The following is a 23,545-nucleotide window of genomic DNA, read 5'->3' on the forward strand; positions in this document are numbered from 1 at the left end:
AGAGAGAAAACTGCTCGCTCTTTTTCTCTCTCCCTAAAGTTATAATGATCTAAAGAAAAAAGGAAAGGCATCATTTCAAACCATCTGAACTTTTTGTGGACAGAAATACAGTCTCTGTATCCAATTTCCTACAAATGACTCAAATTTATCTTTTTTCATGTACCGGGGATCCAACACATGACCTTGCGCTTGCCAGGCAGGCGTTTATGCTGCGCTAAATACCCAGCTCAAGTTTATCCTCCTTTACATGTACAAACAACACATTTTGTTTATCCATTCATCTGTTGATGGAGCTATAGGCCACACCCAAGATTTAGCAGTTATACGTCATGCTACTATAAACATGGGTTTACACACAAATATCTGATGATCTCTCACATTAAAAACTCAAAGTATAAATAAAGAGCAAAATAAAAGAGAACATAAAACGGGGAGCTAGACCTTTTGCCAGTGGGATGGAGGGAGGGACGCAGGGGTGAGGGAGGGGAGGAGAAAGGAACTGAGCCGGTTCTGTCTGTGAACCAGCTCCCCGGTGGAATGCAATCATTGTGCCCTGCAAACATCGGCTCATAAAACTAAGCACGGCATTCTCTGAAGGTCAGGGTTTTGAGCCCTGTTGCTTTATTACCCTCTCGTTCCCTGCTAGTGATCAGAACAGCGGGGCCTCCACGGCGTGGGGGTCACGGAGAGTGAGCCCACATCTGTCCTCACTGCTTCTCTTAGAGGCTTCGGCGCACACTGCCGAGTCCCAGCCAAGCTTGTCAAGCGATGGACTGGGGTGTTTCCAAAACCAAGGAGAGACTTCATTTCACCCAAAATACTAAGAGAAGAGAACAGGAGCTCCGGAGGAGGGAGCAGGAGAAAAAGAAAGAAGCGGACTGGAGTATGGTGATGTTTTTAATTCTCTCTTGTTAGAAAACATAGAATTTCATTGGGTAATTTGTCTCCCCAAAGTGAAAGTAATATTCCTTTATTTTCTTTATTTTTAAATTTTCTCTTTTAAGAGAAAAAACACAGAAAAGAAAAGCAGAAAGCCAAAGAGACTAACAACAGCAAACTCAAGACAAGAACAATACAGGCTTTCAAAACAAGATGATAGGAACTTAGCAATGGTTGTTCTATTGTACATTGTTATCTTCAAAAAAGTTGCTTAGAGTAATATTTTTAACACGTTAAGCTGTGTGCCTCAGATGCTAAGGAAGACAGTGCTGCCTTTCCACCTCTGCATTAAATAACACGTTCGTCCGCCTGGCTGGCACTGACCAATTGCTCCCAACAGCCCAAAGGACAGCTATGTTTCAGCGCTCTGAGCCTGAGACCCGCATGAAGGTGTCTCCCGGGTGTCTCGTGTCCCCACCAACCTGGACTTCTGCCAGAGCCCATGGCCTCTCTCTTCCACAGGGACCCCAGTCTCTCCCAGCTCTAAGCCCCCTCCCCAACACAGCCACACCACGGGGTACTGCTTCCATGGATGAGTCTGGGGTGGGGGCGGAATGCAATTTGGTCCGTAATATAAATTACACTTCGGGGAAAAAGACCAAAAGGTTAGTGCAATATCAATGAAAGAAGAACCAAGAAGATGAAGAGGTGTGAAAGGAAATTAGACATAAGAAGTATGAACACGTAAAAGTTTCTCTCTGTCACAGATATGAAGTATTTTTAGGCTTGGAGGATTGTGTGTTAAAGCGTTTATGCTTCCCTAAAGAAATTTGGGGACTTGCACTTCTTTCCGCCTCTCCCACATTTTTTTGTAAGCCATGAGCCCCATGATCAGGCTGTTTCTTTGTCCAAAATCCACCTCTTCCTGTCTTTTCATGTTCGAATCCTACCCAGGATTCAAGGTCAGCTCAAAAGCTACAGCGTCTACAGAGCCGTTCTTTTGATCTCTTTTTTCTCTGAATATCTTTAGTAATTCATTCCGATTACATTCATGGGACTTTCAAAGAACACTAGTGTTCTACTATGGTAATTCTATAATTTTTTAAACTAGATCACCCAACTAAATTGTATATTTCTTTGTGGGAAGGGTGCATAATCATTCTTTTTTTGTGTGTTCTTTTTTCCTACATCAAATAAAACTTGTATTCAATCTACTGGTTTTGGCTTGTTTTGTTGTATTTTGTTTTGATTTTTAAGACAAGGTCTCACTTTGAACTCACTGCATAGCCCAGGTTGGCCTTGAACTCATGGCAATCCTCCTGCCTCAGCCTTCTGAGTGCTAGGATTATAGGCATGCACCACCACACTGGGGATCTACTAATTTTGAAAATAGCAAAAGACATCTGTCAAGGGCCATACAAATTAAGTCAATGAAAACTTTAAATTCTTTAATAGAAGATTACTCACACATAGATAATAGTGACCCAAAGAACAGTATTTCAAAATCAGAGGAAAAGCTTTAGGTGGTGACAAAGTAAGCTAAGCCCATTGTAGCCTAATTTCTATTCAGTACCTAAAAGCTCTGTCACACACACATGCACACATACACACACACGCACACACACTCAAAGCAGATTCTAGGAATAACAGGGGAATGCGAGGAAAGTCAGAATTGGAGGATGAGCTACGAGGAAGAGAGAATTCCCTGCCATTTTCTCCCTTTGTTTTATCATTTGGCCTGGTCAAGGCACTGTGCAGCGGACACAGGTTGTCAACACTCAGCCTGGAGAAACGAGAAAGTGGCCGTCAGCGAGCCGGAGAGCAGGCGCTGGGGTGAGGACCTAAGCACCTGCGTTTCTTCTTCTCTTCTGCATCTGCGCGAGGTCACCTCAGTCCCGGAACTGAATTCCCAGGGTGGAAGCAAGCAGTGGGACAGTGGCCCGAAGCACTGAGCGGACAGGAGTCTCGCTGCATGGGAGAAGGTGGCGAGGCGGGATCCTTCTGCCCTCCACAGGCTGCGCAGGACGCTGCAAGTTTTTCTCCCTTTGCTTTTGCCAAGTGTCGCATGGAACTGTGCAACTGCATGGGAAGATAAAACTCGGACAGAACTGTCTCTCCGGCTAGAAAACAGGAAGGGGGTCTGTGGGGTTATGGAGACTGCAGGCCCGTCCTCAAGAAGAAAGACGTGAAGCCAGCACAACCCACCATGGGGATTCAGACACAGGTCCCGGGCTCACTGCCCACACAGCAGAGGCGGGGAGCTGCACCAGGAATCTGAGTTCCAGGTTAAACTGAGTAAGGCGCACCGAGGAGCAGGTCCAGAAAGCTTATCCAAGGCTTGCAAACCCAAACTGACACTGGAAAATGTCACCCACTGGAGGAAAGACAGATGCCGAGGTCTAAATCTAATCGAGTTCTCTGACTGATAAAAATAATCTCACCCAGAGGATTTTAACAGGATCCAGGGTTTCCCACTCAGAAGTCCACAATACAATCTAAGACTACATGACACACAAAGAATTCTATTACAGCACAGAAAAATATCCTTCAAGAATAAGGGAAAAGATAAAGAGCCTCCTATTAAGGAAAGGAAGGAAGCTTTGGCCGGCAGACCTGCCCTGAACAGTGAAGTCCCCAGTCTGCACAAAGCGATGCAACCAGAAAGGTGCAGGTTTAGGAGAAAAAGAACAGCAACACAGTGGCGAGCTGTGTGGTGGACACAACAGTGTCCCTTTTATCTACAGTGTGCCAAAGTGTTGAGATAAAAATAACACTGTCCAGAGGGAGTCCAGTGAAAGCTGTTCCAGCCAGGCCAGCAGAATTAGCAGTTTTCGATTTGCAGATTATCACGAAGAACTGGTCCATGCAAATCTTGAGATGGAGAAGTTACAATCTGGTGTCTGGGAGACGAAGACCCAAGCCAGCTGTTGGTGTAACTAGGTGTCAGTGGGCGGGCTGAGAACTGGGCGAGCCAGTGATGCAGATCCCAGTTGAGGGCTAAGGTGAGGTGCAGTGTCCCAGCTCACACAGGCAGGAAGCAAAAAGGGTGAACTCCTCCTGCCTCTGACCTTTGTTCTGTTCTGACTTTCAGTGGACTGGATCCTGTTCCACACCGGGAGGGCAATAAACTCACTGAGTCCATGCTGGTCTCACCCAGAAACATCCTCAAAAGGACACCCTGAAATCATGTTTAATCTGGATGGCTCTCATCCAGGCAAACTGATGCATAAAAATCAATCCTTAGATGCGGAGATATCACACAGATCACTCCTATATGATGAGCAAGGGATGCATCAGCTTTCTGTGGCTGAGGCCGAGTCTGACACACCCTGTTTAAATAAGGAGAGGTTCGTTTCGGCTCACGGTTTCAGAGGCTTCGGTCCAAGGCAGGGATGCACTGGTGGGAGGATGTGGTAGAGGAAAGTGGCTCACCTCAGCAGCCGGAAGCGGACTTGAAAGAGCCGGAGAGGAAGGGGCCAGGAGCAGAGATGGCCTCCAAGATCTCACCCTGCAACTCACAGACACACGCAGCAGTGTGCTTCACTAATGTCCCAGCTTTCTCCCGCCAGTCCAGATGAACCAGCACAGTGAGGAGAAGGAGACCTATGTGGTTGGAAGGCTTCTATGTTTTCCTTGAAACAGTAACTTTAAGTACACTATGAAATTTGTTACTAAAAATTCCAAGTGCTGTGGAAACACCAGTGCGTAAGCAAAAAGGGAATACTATAATTACTTAACAATCAAAACAGAAATGAGGAAGAAGCTAATAAAAATCAGATGTAAAAACAAAAAATAAAACAATGAAAGAGTAGATTTAAATTGAATGGCACCATTAAACACATCAGCAGCCAATAGTTTAAATACACTGAAAGAGAGAAGTTGTCAGATTAGGCTCCATAAAGATACAGGATCTCATTGTACTCTGTCCTTAAGATACCACTTTAAACTTAATAGGAAAGCTATGTTAAAAGTGAGGTAATGATATAAAAATATCATGCAAATATTCATCAAAAGAAATCCAAAAAGTAAACTTGAGAATAAGAAAAATTGTCAGAGATAAAGAGGGATATATACAATGATAAAGGGTTGATTCACCAAAAATACATAGTAGTTCTTGTGTACTTATGTGCAGGCATCTCCAAAAAGCGCTCTGAAATAAATGGAGATAAAACTGGCTTAGCTTAAGAGACAGCAAATAGGAAACCAGCACAGATGTCAAATACATAAACCACAGGGCTGTACATATAACTCAGCCTGAATAACATCCAGTGAGCCTTTTGCCTATAATACCAGAATGTATATTTTTCCACATGTGCATGGAACATTCTCAAGTATGGACCATATTTATGCCATAAAATAAACTTGAAAAAATGTAAACAATTGGAATTATAAAATGCATGTTTTCTGGACATAACAAAGAAATTATAAGTTACAACAATAACAGAAAATGAAAATATTTGGAAATTAAACAATACATTTTAAATGATCCATGAATCAAAGATGAGGAGGTCTCCATGATAATTAGCAGATATTTTAAAAGCAATGAAAAATAAATAAAAACATATCAAGGATGAAGTGTTGCTCAGTGGTACAGCATTTGCCTGTCATGCATGACCCTGGGTTCCACCCCCAGCACTGCAAATAAAACATCAGGATGTATGCTATGTAGCTGAGCTGATAGTTAATGAAAAATTTACAATATTATCTCCACAGTCTAGAAAAGAAAAATATAAAATCAATAATTTAATCCCCCCGCCTTAGGAAACCAGAAAAAAAAGCAGGTTATGATTAGAGAAAGAATAATAAAAGAAACAATAAATATTACAGCAGAAATCAATGAACTTTAGAGAAAAAGAATAGAGAAAAACAATGAAACCAAATACTTGTTCCTAAATTGGATTAACAAAGTTTATCAAACTCTAGCAGACTGATAGTCTAAGAAAAAGAAACAAGATACAAATACAAAAGTCAGGAAAGAAAGAAGAGATTATCATTACAGGCTCTACAGACATTAAAAATGGTAAGGGAATACCACAAAGAACTCTGTACCAAGAAATTTAATAATATGGATGAAAATGACCAATTTCTTGAAAGACAAAAACTACTAAAACTCAGAATTCAGAAACAGAAGCTGAATAGATCTTCTGCTATTTTAATCACTGAATTCATTTTCTTTCAACAAATAAAATTCCAAGAATAATTTCTTGGATCATGTCTATCAAACATTTACAAAAGGCATAATTTTTAAATTTAACGCAATCTCTTCCAGAAGCCTTCCCAATTCCTATTATTAGACTAATAGTACCCTTTTAGCAAAACCATACACATTACAATAAAAGAAAACACAAAGCAATATACCTCATCAACGTAAATGTAGAAATCTTCGATAAAACATTAGTGAATTGAATGAAAATCCAGGTTTATTTTATGCTGGGAACGCAAGGCTGGTCCAACATTCAACAATCTGTATAATTCATTATATTCGTAAAAATTCACTGAACATAAAAATCTATAAATTCATTTCAATAGATCTACCGATGTGGAAAAAATGAAGATACAGGAAAAGCACTTGACAACGTTTAGAATCCATTAATGCTAAAAGCCCTCAGCAAATTAGGAGGAAATTTCTTTCACCTGCACCTGCAGTAACAGCTGCGTGTGACGGTGACACTGCAGGGTTCCCACCTGCAAAAGTGTCCACTTTAGCCCTGTTCATCTTTACACCCCCCCACCCGGAGTAAACCAAGGAAAAGACAGCAAGGACACAGAGTTTAGGAAGAAGCGAAACTGTCACTACTTGTAAACAGAATGAATGAGAGTACCCAGCGGATCTACATGGAGGGTCAAATTCCTAAAAGGCTGCAAAGTACAAAGTCAGTATGTCACCATCTCTTTCAGAAAACAGGAAGATACTTCTAATTAGTCATGCCTAGCGCTAGTAAAAAAAAAAATAGTACCACTTACAATAGCATGCAGCATTGTTTTGTAAAAGTATTGTGTGTAAATATGACAGCAAAACACTAATGAAAGAAGTCAAGGGCCTAAAGAAATGGAGAAACATTACCATGTTCATGAATTAGCAGACACAGTAAGTGGTCAAATCCTCCCAAATTGATCTGTCGTACCAATGCAGTCTCAACCAAAATTCCAGGAGAATCTTTTGTAGTATTTAAAAGCCAATTCCAAAATTTATGTTGGGGGATAACCACTAGACAAAATAATTTTGGAAAAGAATAAAACTGTAAAACATATTGACTTCAGGGCTTCCTGAGAAAGTTTCAAAAGTCCTCTAATACAGCACAGCACTTGCATCAAAACAGACATAAAAAGTAAATAAAAAAAACCTCAGCAACAGATTCATATAGCACTCCACAAAAAGGCAAAGGCCAAATTCATAGGAAAAGGATAATTTGGGGGACACACTGGAATCCCCACCCTTTATTCCCCTACTCCGTGTCTGTGTATGTACACAAACACAAGGTTGCTCTATACCCAGTAATAATCAGACCCCGCTCCCCTCTCTCTCTCTCTCTGATACTGGGATTAAATCCAGGGCTTTCACACAGAGTGCACCCCCGCCGCTCCCAGCCCTTCTTCTGTATGTATTGTAAGTTTTGGGGCAGCCTCTCCTGAAACTGCCCAGGCTAGGTTTGAACTCTCAATCCTCTTGCTTCGGCCAGTACTATAGGCTTGGGATACCACACCCAGCCATCAGGCTTGTTTTCATAAATGCTCTCAGTGTCACAACTTTTTGATGCTAAAACAGGACCATGTTTGACTTCAGCTTAGAATATTTGTTTTTAAAAATTAGGTTTCCAAAAAATAACATTAAATTAATAAAATTCCAAAGGAGATGTTCAAAAGGCAACACTAGTTTTTAGAATGATATACACCAACAATCATTGTGGAAAGCTACACGTAGCAAGCACTGGATTAAATAGCTTCACTCTTCAAAGGAAAATAAATACTGAACTCAAATGAACATGCATTCCACTCTATTTATTGCTTGCTACTCCTCCATTATTAGTTTGCATTATTTTTTGACAAGAAAAACATTTTTCTCCATGCAATCTTTTTCCTTCCGTCAAATGCAAATCCTTGAATCCACAAACGCTTTAATGGTTCCCAAATGGAAACTAAATTTCACAGCCCTCGGTGTGTCTGGTTTTGACAGTATTGATTCTTTTGTTATTATCTAGAGAGGATTGTTATTTGGGGCTCTAGGGGGTTTTGAAAAGTACTGACTTCTACTGTGACAATCCCTGCTCTCAGCAGCCTACACAGACGGACACAGAATTTGAATTCACAGCGGTTGAGCCTTTCAGAGGGTTTTGCTATTTTCCTCTTTACCCCCACAAATACCAAAAAAAAAAAAAAAAGCAAGCAAGAGAGGGGGAGCGTTGCCCTCCATTATTGCAGCTCCTGACACAAAACTCATGTTTCTCTCCTGCGAAATGAAAACTTGCTGTTCTGTCTGTTTGTTATATTTTAAAGTGGGGTTATATCCGGCATAGGTCTCATCTGCTCACCAAGCAAACAATCCTAACTCTACCAGAGTACTGTTCAGATACAATCCAATTACATTTGATGCTATCATGAATCTTTTCAATTCTAATTAACTGATGACTTTTAGGTGTTAGTAGTCCCAAAAGTTAATTATTTTTTAACTTGCCCAAATTTCATACATTTGTCCAGTTTAGGTAATCTGCGAAAAGCACTGAACCCAGAATCAAGTCCTCCGTGAGCACTTAGTCTTGGTTCTTATCATCCAGCAAGCATCTCTGGAAAATGCAGTACCAGAAAAGACCAGATACTTCTACCAGCTCCCTTTCAAACTACTCGTTCCAGTCTCTCAGTACAAGATTACCGAAATACATGGACTAAAGCGCCTGCCACGGTTCACATCTAGAGGTGCCCCCAAAGCTTCCTGTGCTCACAGATGGGGCTTTTTCAAGGTGACTGGATCATGGTGGGTCACCCTGGATCAGTCCACTGATGGCTTACGGCTGGGTGTGATGGTGGGAGGTGGAGCCTTGTGGGAAGGGGCGGGTCCCCCTCAGTTTGGTCTGGAGATGTTTGTACAAACAGCCCTCCTCTGCCCTTGATCACATGCTAGTTCCTGCCTGCCACTTTGTGAGCTGTGTCTTTTCCACGAAGCCCCTCTCCCACACCACCCTGCTTTGGAGCCAGCAGACTATGGCTTAAAACCACTTCAAATGTTAGCTAAAATAAACCTTTCCTCCTTGAGTTGTGACTGTTGGAATATTGTACCCCAGCAATGAGAAAAGACAAAAGCCAAGAATGAATAATTCTAGTATTTTCTTCTTAGTGAAGTATTTTGCATTTTTATTAAAAAAAAAAGCAGATTGTGGGATCTATGACCCATTAACAGTTTACTGCCTCCCTCGTTCCCAAAATGTGTGTGTTGTCTTGAATAATAATCTTGAAATGATTTGAGTTTTGAAATTTTAAAAATTAGAGTGAAATCCATCAAAAATCTTATTATGATTAAAATATAACGAAACCCCAAAGAGAAGGTACATTTATTTTATAGAAAATAAGATGCCATCTGTCCTCAGATGGACATAGTGGCCACAGACACCTGCGAGGGGCGAGCAAGGTATGGAAACTGCAAGTCCCCGCTGTGCTGTGCAGAGGTTGCACCGCTCTGCAGGGCTCCACCAGCGAGACTCCCAGCGCTCAGGGAGAGCTTTCCTGAGAGGAAACCTGCAGCAGCAGCAAAGGAACTGCCGTTTTTCATGTGTAAGTTGACTGCTTCTGCTGGACAAAAGTGAAAAGCTGGCGTTCTAAGATTTCAGGAATTTCCCATGTCCGTCAGTCTCTATGGCACCTGGCAGCTGGAACATTAAAGCAGATGCTGGTTGCCAGTTACTATGATCAAGCAACTCAACAGTGAACTAGCTGCTGCCACAGAAGCATTTCACATGTACTTACAATCTCCGCTTTCTCTGCATTAATTTGTATTATCATATCAAGGAACCCTGTACTTAAGTTTAGTCTCCCGATAAAAGCCTTGTGATGTTTTCTTAAAATTAATTCAAGATTAGTGCCCGAAAAAATTTAAGGGAAACATTTACTTTATCCAATAGAACTATGTGCCTTAGCCTTTTTTTTCCTAGCCATGAGAAAGCTTTGAATACGCTTCCAGAGCCACTGAGAGGTCTATTAGTAAATGATTCCTTTAACTTTCCTCTAGATGGTCTCATCGATTTTTATCCTGTTTCACATTATCATCAAATCACACATCATCAAATCTTTATAGAACAATTCAGTAAATAAATGCTAAAGAAATCCACATCAGGATAATTTATTAAGAAGTAATAAAAGAAAGAAATATGTTCACCAGAGTCTTAATTGATGGCAGGTTTTCACACATACTAAACACAAAAATTAAGAGTCACTAGCCATCATATTTAGTGGTTGTTTCTATTTTAAGATTTTACAATTGTACTGTAGCAGAAAATGCACACACACACACACACACACACACACACACACACACACCACCAGTACACTTCTGTATCTGTTAGTTGCCCAGGTAACAGTTCCTGTTCCTTCTGTTTCTTAGAAACAGCTGGCAACTACAACGTGTATTGTAGGAACCAAAGACCACCAAATACTCTGCTTCTGTACTTCCTGCTTGCTTATCCCACATAAGCCCCAAACTACCAAGAATCAGGGACTGACAATTTTTTCTGGAGGTTAAATAAATCTGCCTTCAAATCATGGCTGATGTTTAGGTGTTACTGTTTGCCGTAGCAATATCTTAAACATTTTCACTGTACGTTGAACACCATCATATCAGTTATTTTTTTCAGTAGTCAACTAACAACTAGTCAAAACACTTGTGCAACACAGAGCTGAGTATTTGCTACAGATGATAGAAATACCTGTGAAATTCCCAACGTAGTAACCCGGAAAGGCTGACCTAGTCTGGACATGACACAGGGGATGAATGTCTGTCTGCACATTGGGACCGGAAGATGCCCTGGTTTCCAGGACGTGAGGCTGGGAGGAGGTGGCGTGGCTGGACAGGCAGCTGGGCTGTCCCCGCCCAGTCTCTGTGGCATTCAGTCCCTTACCAGATGAGTCCAGGAAGGGTGGCCACATCCAACAGCCCAGAGAGCTCAGAAACATACCTGGAGAATTAAAACTGGTCCAGGACTAGGACTGAATTTGGACTCCACCACCCCTATCGCCAACCCTCTGCTGCATGTTCCATGAATGAATAGCAACCAAACTCCATGTTTTCTGGGAATGAAAATTTAGACTTCATTTATATGGCAACATTTTGCTCTGTCTCCTAAAAACTGGTTAACAGTTAAGCAAAAGCCATTTCATTTGTTTGTTTACTGTGGTCTCTAACAGTCAACTATTTTAATATGAATAAAAGAACAGACATTCATATTTAAGTAAGCTAGTTAAATTTTCTCAATACTGTAAAATTTACTGCCTGCGATTATCAAAGGCTTGCAGATGAATGAATCTTCTGGTTATTTAATAAAGCAGTGAGAACCGTGTTTGCTTACACTATGATGATCCCGTTGTCGATGGAAAATGAGTCGGAGGGTAACCCGGCAATGTTCCAGGCTCGAATCGTCACTGCCTCTCCCAGGGTGCTCATCAGTGAATACTCATCGGAGCAGGGTATGTCTCTTTCTTTGCACAGATTTGTCCACTCCTTGGTTTGATTCTTTAAAACATCCAGAGAAACAGGAAGGAATGAGGCTGGGTGTCACCAATGGGAAATTTTGTAAACTCCTCAATAGCACTTCGTTCACTGAGAAAACAAACCTTTTTCTGGCTACCAATAATGGATAGGATAACTAAAATATACAACACGAAGTCCCTTAGATATGTTCTGTTGCCCTTTGTTCCTACCAGAAAACTCCAAAGCAACCAAACAGACCCAGAAGGCTTGCAGCTTGGGCTGGGCTGCTGTGGGAGGGAGCAGGGAGACTGGGCATCCCTCACCTGTCTGTAGTTGGACGTGAAGGCGCCCAGGTAGGCCACTACTCCCGAGGAGATGAGGATGTCCCCAGTCAGGTTGATGTACAGCTGCCCCAGCTCCAGGGCCGAGTGGCTCCAGCGGGTCTTCTCTCCTCCCAGGCCTCCAATCAGCTGCTCTGCCCGCTCTAGCTTCTTGCTACATAGGTCAACCTCAAAAACAAAAGTCAGCCTCTGTCAACATCTGTGGAAAACATGAGTTCCAAATTCTGCAAGACCTCACCCTCACAGATACTTACAGACTTCTACCTAGAGTTCCTTTTCTTTTTCTTGTTTTAATTTTGTGGAGTTCAATTTCAAAACAAAATTATTGCAAGATACCTTTAACCCACGCTGGCTCCACGCGTGCCTCTGTCTGCCTTTCCCTCCCTGAGTGGTCACTGTCTAATTCTTGTACTCAAAGTAGGTGCCCCAGAACCTCATGCTGCCCATACCAGGAGGGACACACAAGGCTGGCGCATGGTGCAGATACTTTCCCTGACCCTTCCTATGAGCCATGTGGGGCTGAGAGGAGAAACAAGAAGCCAATCTGCCCTTCCAATGAGCCAGCCAGCATGCATGCTGGGAGACAAGAAGCTCCACCACCACCCTGTAAGCAACCAGCTGATTTGGAGGAACACAGGCCGAGCTGCTAGCAACTGAGGTTCAAAACAACTTAATGCTTGCATTGTTTGATTGACTTCGCAGGCATAAAGCCAGCAGTCTGAACATCTATTTAGAGGGTAACAATATGCAATATAGCAACTCTAGGGGATTTGCTTCTGTCTTGTTTTTGAAACCCAAAGTTTTTCTCACTATTTTGTTTTGCTTTCCCTAATATTTTGTTTTGATTGGTTTTATTCTGTTCTGTTTTGTTTAATTTTATTAAGCCTGATGGTATCAGCAACAATTTTGAAGATAACAAGAAGCATCATGGGAAACATTGTTGATTTCCTCTTAATCTGTTTTAAAGTCCTGTATCACTTTCCTTGTTTTGCGTTGATTGATTTTGTTTTATTTTGCTTAGTTTTATTCTTTTTAAAATAAAAGTAAAAAATACCATTATATATTATTAAACTATTTTTTTCTTTTTTATTATTATACCAAATAATCATGTGGCGTTGGATATTTTAGGTTACAAATGAGCTAATCTGTTTTTACACCCAAAAATAGGCTGGTAAAAAAGGATAGAAATATAACTTTTAATACTTTAAAATACTTTCTGTATAGTTTCCATAAACACACATAAGCATTTTGATTGTGACCAGCAGTCTAACTTTGTTTCTATTAATGTGTGTGGACAACTAGTTGTAGACTAACAATAGGACACATCTTATATCAAACTGTAACCTTATACATGAACCTTATGGTTTGAAATAAAGAGCAAAAGAAAATAACAATAATCAGGCAGTTTAGTGTATGTGCTGCCTAAGCAAGCACAAACCGAGAAGTTTAGAGTGGATTATTTATTTAATAAAATAGCATAAAGAATCAAAGACATTTAAGTGTGCTTTAGAGATTAAACTTGAACTCAACTAATTTATTTACATTTTCTATTAATTGCCTGCATTTTTCAGAGGAGTGCATGTTATTTTGAAGTAATACCCCTTTGCATTTGCAATTATTCTATGTAGGTTCTGATTTTTTTAGTGCTGATTCTATGTGTTTTATGACTATGATAAGCTGATTTTATTGCAGTTTCCGTGCAGAAATAACTGAAGTAGACTAGAATATAGCACAACTATTAGTTTGAGAACACATTTCTGTAACTAGAGCTATTAAAATCCTTTTTAGTGATAACTAAATTTGAGGTAACTAATTTCCCGTACTTCCATTCCCCTCCACTCCAAACCCTCAGAGCTGGAGCACAGCTCGGCAGCCCAGCACTTGCCCAGAGTACAGGAGACCCTGGCTCGATGCTCAGTGTTCCTGGCAAAACATCTGGATGCACTGAATTTCAGATATTTTACTTTATTTTATCTTTAACTTAACTTACCCTGGAGGTCAGTACGCATGCACAACACATCTGGATTCCTTCTACCTCTGCTTCCCCTCTTTCCCTCCTCCAACCTTCCTCTTTGGCCTGTAGTTATCATTGATTTGATGATGATTTTAAGAGTTAAATCTTTAAAAGTTTTAACGATTCGTGCTTATAAGGCACAGTCTTCAAGGTGTTAGTGTTAACCTACTCAGAGATTTACAATTAAGCTTAACTTAGTACACCAATCAAGACATAAAACCCTGTTTTGTGCACAAAACATCAGCCAAACCTGATTTCATGCACGTGATTATGCAGTGTGGCGAGACGGGGTGGGGTGGGGCGAGCACACTGATGAAGGCAGCAAAGTGGGGGGCAAGGGGGGGGAAGCCACCTTGTGGTCGGACACCTGAGTTACTCTGATGGAATTACTAGGTGTTTTAACATTGTTTTTCCTAAAGGAAGACAAGTAGTGTTTATCTTGTGGTTCAGAATGAAAATAACTTACATGGAAAGGGGAATTCAACAATCAATAACAGTAGAGGCTTTTTGATTATGGAGTAAGAATTTGTCTTATGCTTCTTCCGAATCCTATACAAATTTATATTAAGTACATGCTTTTAGATGAATATAAAATACAGTTCCCATAAAGATAGGTTCGAAAGAACCACAAGGTATATAGTGGGTAATATTTTTGATTCTCCCAAATTTAAACATTTTCTATTTAAATCTCCCTCTTTAAATGTATTTTGCCTTTCTAATTATTTCCCCTCTTCCATTTATTCTGTCAGAGATGCTTATAATTTTGAAAAATGACTATGAAAAGTAGCCATTTGAAATTACTAAGCAAAACTATTTTAGCTAAAACTTTTCTTCCAAAAGCAGATAATGGATATAAGCATAGGTGTGTGTGTTCACCGTACATCATAATTTTCCAAAATTTTATGATAAGCAAAATAAAAAATGTAAACACATACAAGAGTCCAAAATGTTTATGGCAAGCAACTTCACACCCGTCTGTTGGTTATATTAATTCAGACTAAAACTGGTCACTCAGCAAACACGTCCCATAAGAGAGGAGGAGAGTGTCTTTTCTCTGTGCATCCTGAATTTACGTAACAGAAGTAGACAGCCTGGGACTGCCGGAAGGCAGAGCCCTGACTCAGATTCCGAGGCTCAGGTCTTAGACTCAGGGTCCAGAAGCTGGGCTGACCACGAGCAAGATGCTGACCCTTTAGCTGCTTCCCAGTGGCGTGAAGAGTTGCCGCCCCGAGAAGACTGTCCCTGGCATGAGGGAGCTCATCACCCCGCTCTCTTGGACGCTGACAGGATGCTTTTAATAGTAACTCTGAGCATTCTGAAATTGTGTTATCCTTGTTCGTTTTGAAATAAGAAAATTAGTGCAAAGATTAAAAACAAAAAGACCAATGCCTTACATAAGCACTTGATAAATGTTTATACATTATGACATAGTTTGATAATTATTTTCTAGGACTAATAGATGTGAGTAGTTAACCTGTGTAAACCATACGACGAACGAGATGGAGTGATGGTGGTGAACCTACGGCACATGTGCCGCAGCGGGCTCTGTGTTATGATTGAAAACTCTAAAAGGTTCACTACCGCGCAGTTAGAGCAACGGTTTTGGTCTTGATGTTTGTGGTGGACACTGTGCAACTCTGAGTGTCGATGCTGATCTCAGCCACTGTTGTGCAACCGTGTCACTCGGGGCTTCAGCGCCCATGTCCTTAACTGCAAGATGCAGAGATTTAATCACCTAGCACAAGAGTAAGCTACAGCAAAGACGGACTTTTCTTTTTTAATGGAAAGGACCAGAAAGTAACTATTTTAGGTTTTGTGAGCCAAACACAAGGCCAAACTGAGAACACTGTGTATTACACGCAGCCATTTACTTACGTGGCCATTTACAGTGTCAACACTCTATTCACTCCTGGGCCACACAGAAACAAGGTGCACCGTGGACGCTGCCAGAGCTCGACCAGGGAGAGAACAGGCCTGGACAGTGACCAGCCGCACACCTCAGCGACCACGTGCCTCGGCAGCACGGCAGCGTCTCCCTTGGTGCGTACCTGGTTTTCCAAGTCAGCCTTCTTCTGTTTGTTCAGCTCGAGGGTGTCCTGCAGCCGGGCCAGCTTGTCCTGCACGGCCTGCAAGGCTGCCTGCTTCTTCTGCAGCCCGTCCATGGCCACTTTGAGCTCCGCTTCAGCAGAAGCCAGTTTGATCTTTTTGGGAGCGACAATTTTTGCCACTCTGTGGGAAGTAAAATTGGAAAAATTAAATACCCATTTGATCGGATGGGACATTTTCTGTCTCTGAATTTACTTTCCTTTTATTCTTACAATGACTCAGATGACTTCCTTCTGTAAAACCCACTCTGATTTCAACATTCCACATTTCATCCAAAAATCAAACCTGATCCCAGACATGGGAAATGCCTCTCAGAGTGGTTATCAAAGGCAGGCAGTATTTTCAAATACGTAATTTGTTTGTTCCCGCTTAAAATATGGCCTGAGTGAATCTTTGTGATTTTGCAAAAGGGGAACCGGACGTTCACACAGAGTATTACAATGTCAAACTATGGCTTAATCAGTTAGAGCTTAATTCTGATATCGATGAAGTGAAGTATTTAATCTTATATCATTTTTGCCTTTTAATAAAAATCCTAGAATGTTCACTCAACCAAAACAGTTATAATTATGAATGGGGTAATAAAAGGGGTTATATGGGGAAAAGGATGAATCTACATTTTCTTTTCAGTATCTAGAAAATGGAGTTAGTCGTGTTATTCTTCTAAATAAATGATACAAAATGAAATTAAAATTCATTAGTAATATATCACTGAGCATGTGTAGTATATGATGATTTAAAGGCAGGATGTAACAGTTGTGCTTTGGAAACTCGGCAATGCCTACTCTTTCGTAATGCTTCTTCTATAATCCACATGCAAGCATCCTCAGCTCACTAGAAGATGCCTCACGCCAGTGGCTCCCAGAGGGTTGCCGGGAAACCCTGGGCACCCTCCCGATCTTGGCCCCTTCAGGGCAGCCCTGAGGTTGTCCCCAGTCCTTCTGGAGACCTCTGTGGGTTTTCATAATGCTCCTCAATCCAAAACAGCCGAGCCACACCCTATAGTGGACAGATGACGAAGCCAGGGTGAGGGGGGTCCTGCTGTCTCACTTGAGCCATGTCTTAACTGGTCTCGGAAAAGTCTAATAAAACCTCTTTTTTCTCACAGTCGTTTTTCTTTTTGGGGGGAGAAGGGGTAAAAATGTAAATTTCTAAGAAATATATGTTGTTAATACAACTAATGTTTTATTGTTCTTATTGAATAAACTATACAATTCTCCATTTTAATTCCATTTTTGTTTGTTGATTGATTTTTTCATTTTCCCATTTTAATTTCTATCATGGAGAAATAATCAAAAGCTTCTGAGGTTCTTCAATATTTTCTAAGAGTGTGAAGGGTCCCTGAGTCCACAAAGCCTAAGAAACACCAGCTTCGTCCTGTGTTAGGACAGTCTCGCCTCTAGAAGACAGTGAACGCTGACAGGTTCTGATGGCACCGTCCGAGCCACTTTGCCCTGGGGCAGCCGCTCAGCCGGTACTGTGCCAACACCCGAGCATGGCACACATGCCAGGGCACGCAGGTACTCACTTGTCATACGAGTCCATCGCGATCACCCACTTGCACAGCCCCTCCGCGGCCGTGGAAGCGTTGCGAATCTTCTCCGGGATGAAATCAGGGTTGGGGATGTAACTTTTTCTGATGATGTTCATATAAGCGGCAGGAATGTTGTCCTTGTCATACTCGTGCAGCGACTGGAGGAATCGAATGTCCCCAAGCAGTCTCTTAGCAGGGCCCCAGAAATCCTCGATTTTCTTCCCTGAGCCGGTCGGGTCAGGGATTTTGTCTGCTTTGATGCCTTTCAAGATGCAGATGGCTTCCATGACGAGCTTGACGCCAGCCGGCGGGCTCTTCATGGACTTCACCACGGTGATATCCTAGAAACAACGATGCTTCCATCGTGAAAAAGACATGAGGGCTTATACACGAATGCTAATTTGTCCCTGATTTCAAACTAAGCCGGAAGATACAGACATTCATGGTACCCGGTAGAGATAGCAGCAGTGGTAGAACTACTGGACTTCCAACATATTGACAAGCTTGTCCCAAAGGAAACATTAAAACAAAAGACAGCAGGTTCCCTCTGTGAGATACTTATGGCACCAGGTCTACTTCAAAACCAAGGTCAGAGTCTACAAGGTCTCAAGAACTATAAAGTAGCAGCCGCCTACCACAAACATTAGGTAAGTACAGAGAATTAGACACACCAGGTCCTTCGAATCCTACGGAGTCTCCTGCCATCCTGCTGTATATTCAATATGCACACTTTGGTTTATATTCACCTGTATCTTTTTCTATGTCTATATCTTACATAGACGTATGCTGTTTTAAAACATATAGACATATGCCGTATTTATTTTCTTTAAAGAAGTTTACTTTTGCTTTTCTTTAATGCCTGGTACAACTTTCATGCTGAATTTTGTATTTTTTATAGGGCTTTGGACACATATTGGCAAAGTGGTCTCCAGAAAATACGTTGTTACATTCTCCTATCTCACCCAAAAGTGCAGTCCAGATTCCTAAAGAAATCTACCTTTGCTTTCCTCACTGAAATAGTCCCTTTCTGCATCACATTTTTAAATATATTTAATCAAATCTAGAGTAAATAAATTAAACATTATAAAAGACTATTATTTCATGTATCACCAAAAATGGACACATGCCAGCAGAATATTTTGTTTAGTATATTCACACCCTAATCGCAAAGCATCTGAGTGTGAAAAGCCTGGGACTCAGCTACACTCGGGTTTGGTGTCTCTGCGGATTGGAACAGGAGTTCCCGAACGTGCTGGCACATCGAGGGCAGCTCACACCGTCGGGCAGCTTTTCTCCTAAGATTGAGGCACGTTATTTCTGTCAGTCAATTTCCTGTCAGTCAATTTCAACATGTTTTCCGCTCCCCTACATTGTGAGCTACTGTTGGGGTTGGCTGACACATGCCCGGGAAGCCTGGCTCTCACCTGCGCGGTCAGGGTGTCCAGGGCGGTCAGCGCCGACTCCAGGATGGGCAGGGCTCCGGCCAGGTCCGCGTCGCACTCGTCTTTGATGGCCTTGGCTGCCATGGCCTGATCGTTGGCCACGATCTCATCAGCCTTCACTACCTTTTCCGTTTTGGCGACTTCGATGGACTCCTTCTCGATGATCACCATCATCTCATCCACCTCCTTGCTGGCCACCCGTAACTGCGGCTGCAGGGCCTCCAGCTCCGTCTGCATCGTGGCCACCTGCGAGGACGCGGAGTCCAGCTTGTCCAAGCCCACCTCGTACCTCCTCTTCATCTTCATCACCTCACTGAAGGCAGAAGGCAAGACAAGCTGGTGAGGAGCTGACCTGCAGCACCGAAAACTCGGGTGTTCTTGAGCCTCGGGGGCTGCTCAGGATGAACTTAAAGGGCATAACATTTTTCAGACAAAGTTACCAGTCTGTCAAAAACCTGCATCGGTGACAGGAGATCATGCACAACTGCAGCAGATGGACAGTCTGTCTCTTTTTGTGTCTGCAATACCTAAATGTACGAATTCAAAGTGGTTAAAACACCAGATGCCAGGAGAGGGGTCTTCTACATTAAAATCAATCACGTCTTTCAAATCAATCATCTCGTAAGTTGATTCTAAAATATCATTTCTCCTTAAAACTTCTTTTTTATAATCGCTACTTTAAAGACTCTTGTGCTCAAAATACAGTGTTTGGATTGTTGCCTGAGGTGACAATGCTTTTAAAATAGGAATTTTTTCCTATTTTAAAATAGGAACCTTATCCTAAAATAGGAACCTTAAAATAGGATTTTTTTTAAAAAATTAAGACAAAAGCAAAAGATAAGATAGATAATAAAGCTCAACACTTTTGGTGCAGATGAGTAGATAACTGATCAGAAATAATGTCATGTTCTGACGGACACTTCAATTTAACTTTTCCCACGCATCATCTTATCTGCATTTATTGAAAACCATCCTTTTTCAATTTGTTTGCTTGATTTTGGAATTCTGGACGTGTTACAGTGCTTCAGTGTAAAAGGTGACGCATTTTAGGAATCCTCTGCAGACCACACGCTGAAGCAGGAAGCCAACCTGGGCTGGAAAAGATAACCGGAAGGACGGTGAAAAGTCTGCCATCAGAAGAGGAACAACTCCTGGACAGAAATGAAGCCGGAGGGCTTGATGTCCAGGGCTGCCTCCTACCAAAGTGGGTTTGGGTACAGGAGCCACTTCCGGCAGCCAGCACAGGAAAGGTCTCAGGCCTGGCAGCACAGTCTCAGCACCACACTCGCCCACACCCACCAGCTCCTGGCCAGTGATCTGAGGACCTACTGGCAGTGACACCAGGCAGGAGTGACCTACAGCTTTAGCCATAAAGGAAAGAGTGACCGCTGCGCAGGAATTCTGGTTAAGATAAAGGAGAATTTGAGAAAATAAATGTTTTTAATTTCAAAGAAAATTAAAAAGGAAAAAACTGAAAGATAAAATTTGCAAGGCAAACAAGAGTATCTGAAAATGCCTAGAAAATCAGGGCACTTCTGACCTTCTTAGAAGTTTGGATCTCATGATTAGAATCTTGCTTTTAGTTAAGAGCACTTTAAATATTGTGAGCACAACATCAAAGCCCTGGCCAGAAGTGAGAGCCAAAATCTAATCAGAATCTCTAAGAACTTTAATCCATCTGGAGAGGAAAATTAAGAAGAATGAACAAAAGAAAGAGAAAAGTCCATCATTATCTAAAAGAGCATAAGATCTACACAGAAAAGTAATTATCTTCAGAGCCAAAGAAATAATAAATGCCAGACAAGTCACATAGCAGTGTTTGGTGAAGTTTCAGATTTCACTGGACAGATGGAGAAGTTACTGAGGGGAATGAGGGGGAGGTTTTGCTTTTAAAGAACACACAGCAGACTCCTTTCAGGAAGAAGGTGCATGGATCGGGAGGAGACTCAGCAAGATGATAAATCTGGCCTTCCCAGGAGCCAGCCTCTGCCAAGGGGATCAGGTAGAGAAATATTTAACTTTGGAGCTTAATGTAAGTTTTAAAAATTTTATAATACTCATACCTAGTATAACTCTTAGAACCAAAGAAACTTTTGAAAACTTTCTCTGCAGTCTCACTTTGACACTGTCTTTTTTCTCGAGACAGGGTCTCACCAAGTTGCCTGGTCTTTGGAATCCAGGCGCACACCACCACACCCAGCGACACTGTCTAGAGCTCAGGAGTCTCTGGATGCTTTGCATTCACAGTTTCACATGGGAGTTTATAACAGAAGGAAAATTAGTCGTGTAAATCAAATAGTGGTCTCTCAGGTCTCAGCGGCTCAGAACCCACAGATAAGGCTTATGTTTTACCCAACTACTGATACCCAAATATTCATTTTGTCATGGTGCTTACTCAATATATCACTGTCAAAGAACCCTGGGGTCCTGCCTGGCGGGCAGAATTTTCCCTCTTGCAATAAACACAGCGACGCATTGATAATGTGTTAGGCAATGCATCCTCCTGCAAGGGTAAGACCTGCTTCCTACCCGCCAAGTATTTACGGATGAAGTCATTCCAGGGTTGAGCAACACTCTGGACACAACCGTTTAGCTACCAGAGCTTATGTAGAAATATGAAGCTTCACTTTTACCTTCTTTTCTTTTCTAATAACAGTTTGAAGGTGGAGATTAATTCGAGATAAGAGGTGGGAGTCACGTAGTTGTATCTCTGGAGCTCAGTATAGAAGGATGTTGACAGATTGATGGTCGAAGTGTGGAAGCTCTTACACATGTCGATGCAGCCGTTCCGGATTTCCACGGACATTTCGATGTCTTCCAAGAAGCGGGAGGCAACTGCATGCAGCGCGTCTTCAGGCCACGACTGCAGCGAAGAAAAGCACGTTAGTGCCTCACCAGGGTTACACATTTGCACGCTCAGGGCTGGACGTCAGGGGCCAGCACATGTCACACGCGCTGTGCATGGTTTGCTCCGGGATTAGGGAAATGGGCCAGCAATGTCTATTTCTGTGAGCATTTTACTGGTATTATCTCAGTTCTCCCCACAATTCTTGGGGCAAATATTAGCCTTTCTTCCTCCTAAATGCTGAATCATATAAATAACCATCTTGTTGATTTTTCTGGGGAATTTGTGGACATCTTAAACTCAAGAAGCCCAAATCACGATTCCTGTTTCTCCCTTCATAGGTACAGTCTCCCCAACTCGGAAAATAGCACCACATTCCCCAGGAAACAGGGACTGTCCTCCATCTCTCTCTGCTTCCTCAGCCCTACATTCCTTCATAAACAGGTGGTGCCGTCAGCTCTAAAATAGCTTCCAAATCCTTCTCCATCCTTCTGTAATTTCCACAATGTCCTGCCTCAGGCCTCTCTGTCATCATCCTGGGATATCCCACCAGTGGCAGGCGGGTTTCACACTCTGCACAGCTGCAAGAGAGTCAGCTCACAGGACACGTCCCTACTCACCACCCTGCGAAGTGCTTCGCCTACGTAGGATAAAATCCAAACAGCTTGCACGTTTGCTTACACTGACCCGGCCTATCCACCCGGCCTCAGCGGTACACTCCTCAGCTACTGTGCCTGGATCTCCTTGGTACTGGCACTTCTGTCTCTCAAGTTTCCTCCTAAAGATTACCTATTCAGAAAGCCTTTCATCCCTCCATGCTACCCAGTAGAATGAAATTACTTTTTTCTTAATTTGAAAGTAAGCTCAAGGACAGCAGAGAAGGTGTTTATTCTATTTGGCTTTTCTTCTCCAACTTTTAACAATAAGGCCTGCTACTTAGCAAGAAAGAGTTCAATAAATAGGTTTTTTATGAAATAATTTGACCAGAATGCAGAGGTTTGGAGAGACAACACACATTTCTCAAGGTTCTTAATGCTTATGTGTTAAATCCCACTCCCAGGATCTGGGCCTTAGCCCACAAAATTCCCACTAAAATGTGGAGAATGCCTTCTGATACATCGTTAGAGCCAGAGGGAGCACTAAACTACTGTGCAGTGAGCTCCAAATGGGTCTTCTCTGCCACCCTCAGCATCTGGCCTCTTTCTTTATCTGTTCAAGTTGGTGCGAGAGTTTACTACAGAAAATGTCCCTCTGGCTTTTTAGAGTTGTGTTAGGTTTGGCTACTAGAGACTAGAGGAAGAAGGAAGCAGCAGGCGGAGGCAGAGCAGGTGGCCTGGGCTTTGGTTTCAGCTGAGCAGTCCTCTTTCCACAGCTCCCTGCACCCCGTGAGATCCGGTAACGTGGTCTCCTTGCTGCCCTTCCATACCCAGCTGTAGTATCGGCCTCCTGCTGCTGTCCACCCCTTCCTGAGTCTCCCGCACCCCTTCTTAGTTGCCTTAACCCAGCCCCCACCTCTGCAAACAGTCCAAATCCTCAAATACATTCTGCTTTCAGGACACTGCTTGATATACACAATTCTAAAACTTCCTATACTAAAAAAACCTTTCTACAATATAATTGCATTCATAACTACATATGCTCAAATATTTTTATACTATATGATTTTTATAACTGCAGTTACATAAAATGCATAATGACAGATCTGAAAGTAG

General features: G+C 42.1%; 1 protein-coding gene across 1 annotated transcript in view; it reads right to left on the reverse strand.

Moving 5' to 3' along the window:
* Dnah7 (dynein axonemal heavy chain 7) overlaps positions 1-23,545 on the reverse strand; it is a 239,656-nt gene that overhangs the window by 57,326 nt on the left and 158,785 nt on the right. Inside the window, exons 42-47 of the mRNA XM_023562205.2 lie at positions 21,622-21,851; positions 18,971-19,301; positions 17,541-17,887; positions 15,955-16,135; positions 11,875-12,060; positions 11,430-11,593 (exon numbers count right to left, since the gene is read on the reverse strand). Coding sequence (XP_023417973.1) covers positions 11,430-11,593; positions 11,875-12,060; positions 15,955-16,135; positions 17,541-17,887; positions 18,971-19,301; positions 21,622-21,851 — 1,439 coding nt within the window. The remainder of the gene's footprint in view (positions 1-11,429; positions 11,594-11,874; positions 12,061-15,954; positions 16,136-17,540; positions 17,888-18,970; positions 19,302-21,621; positions 21,852-23,545) is intronic.

This window comes from Cavia porcellus, unplaced genomic scaffold (genome assembly GCF_034190915.1).
Source record: "Cavia porcellus strain 051 isolate PalLab524CR breed Dunkin Hartley unplaced genomic scaffold, mCavPor4.1 scaffold_12, whole genome shotgun sequence".
Lineage (NCBI taxonomy): Eukaryota > Metazoa > Chordata > Mammalia > Rodentia > Caviidae > Cavia > Cavia porcellus.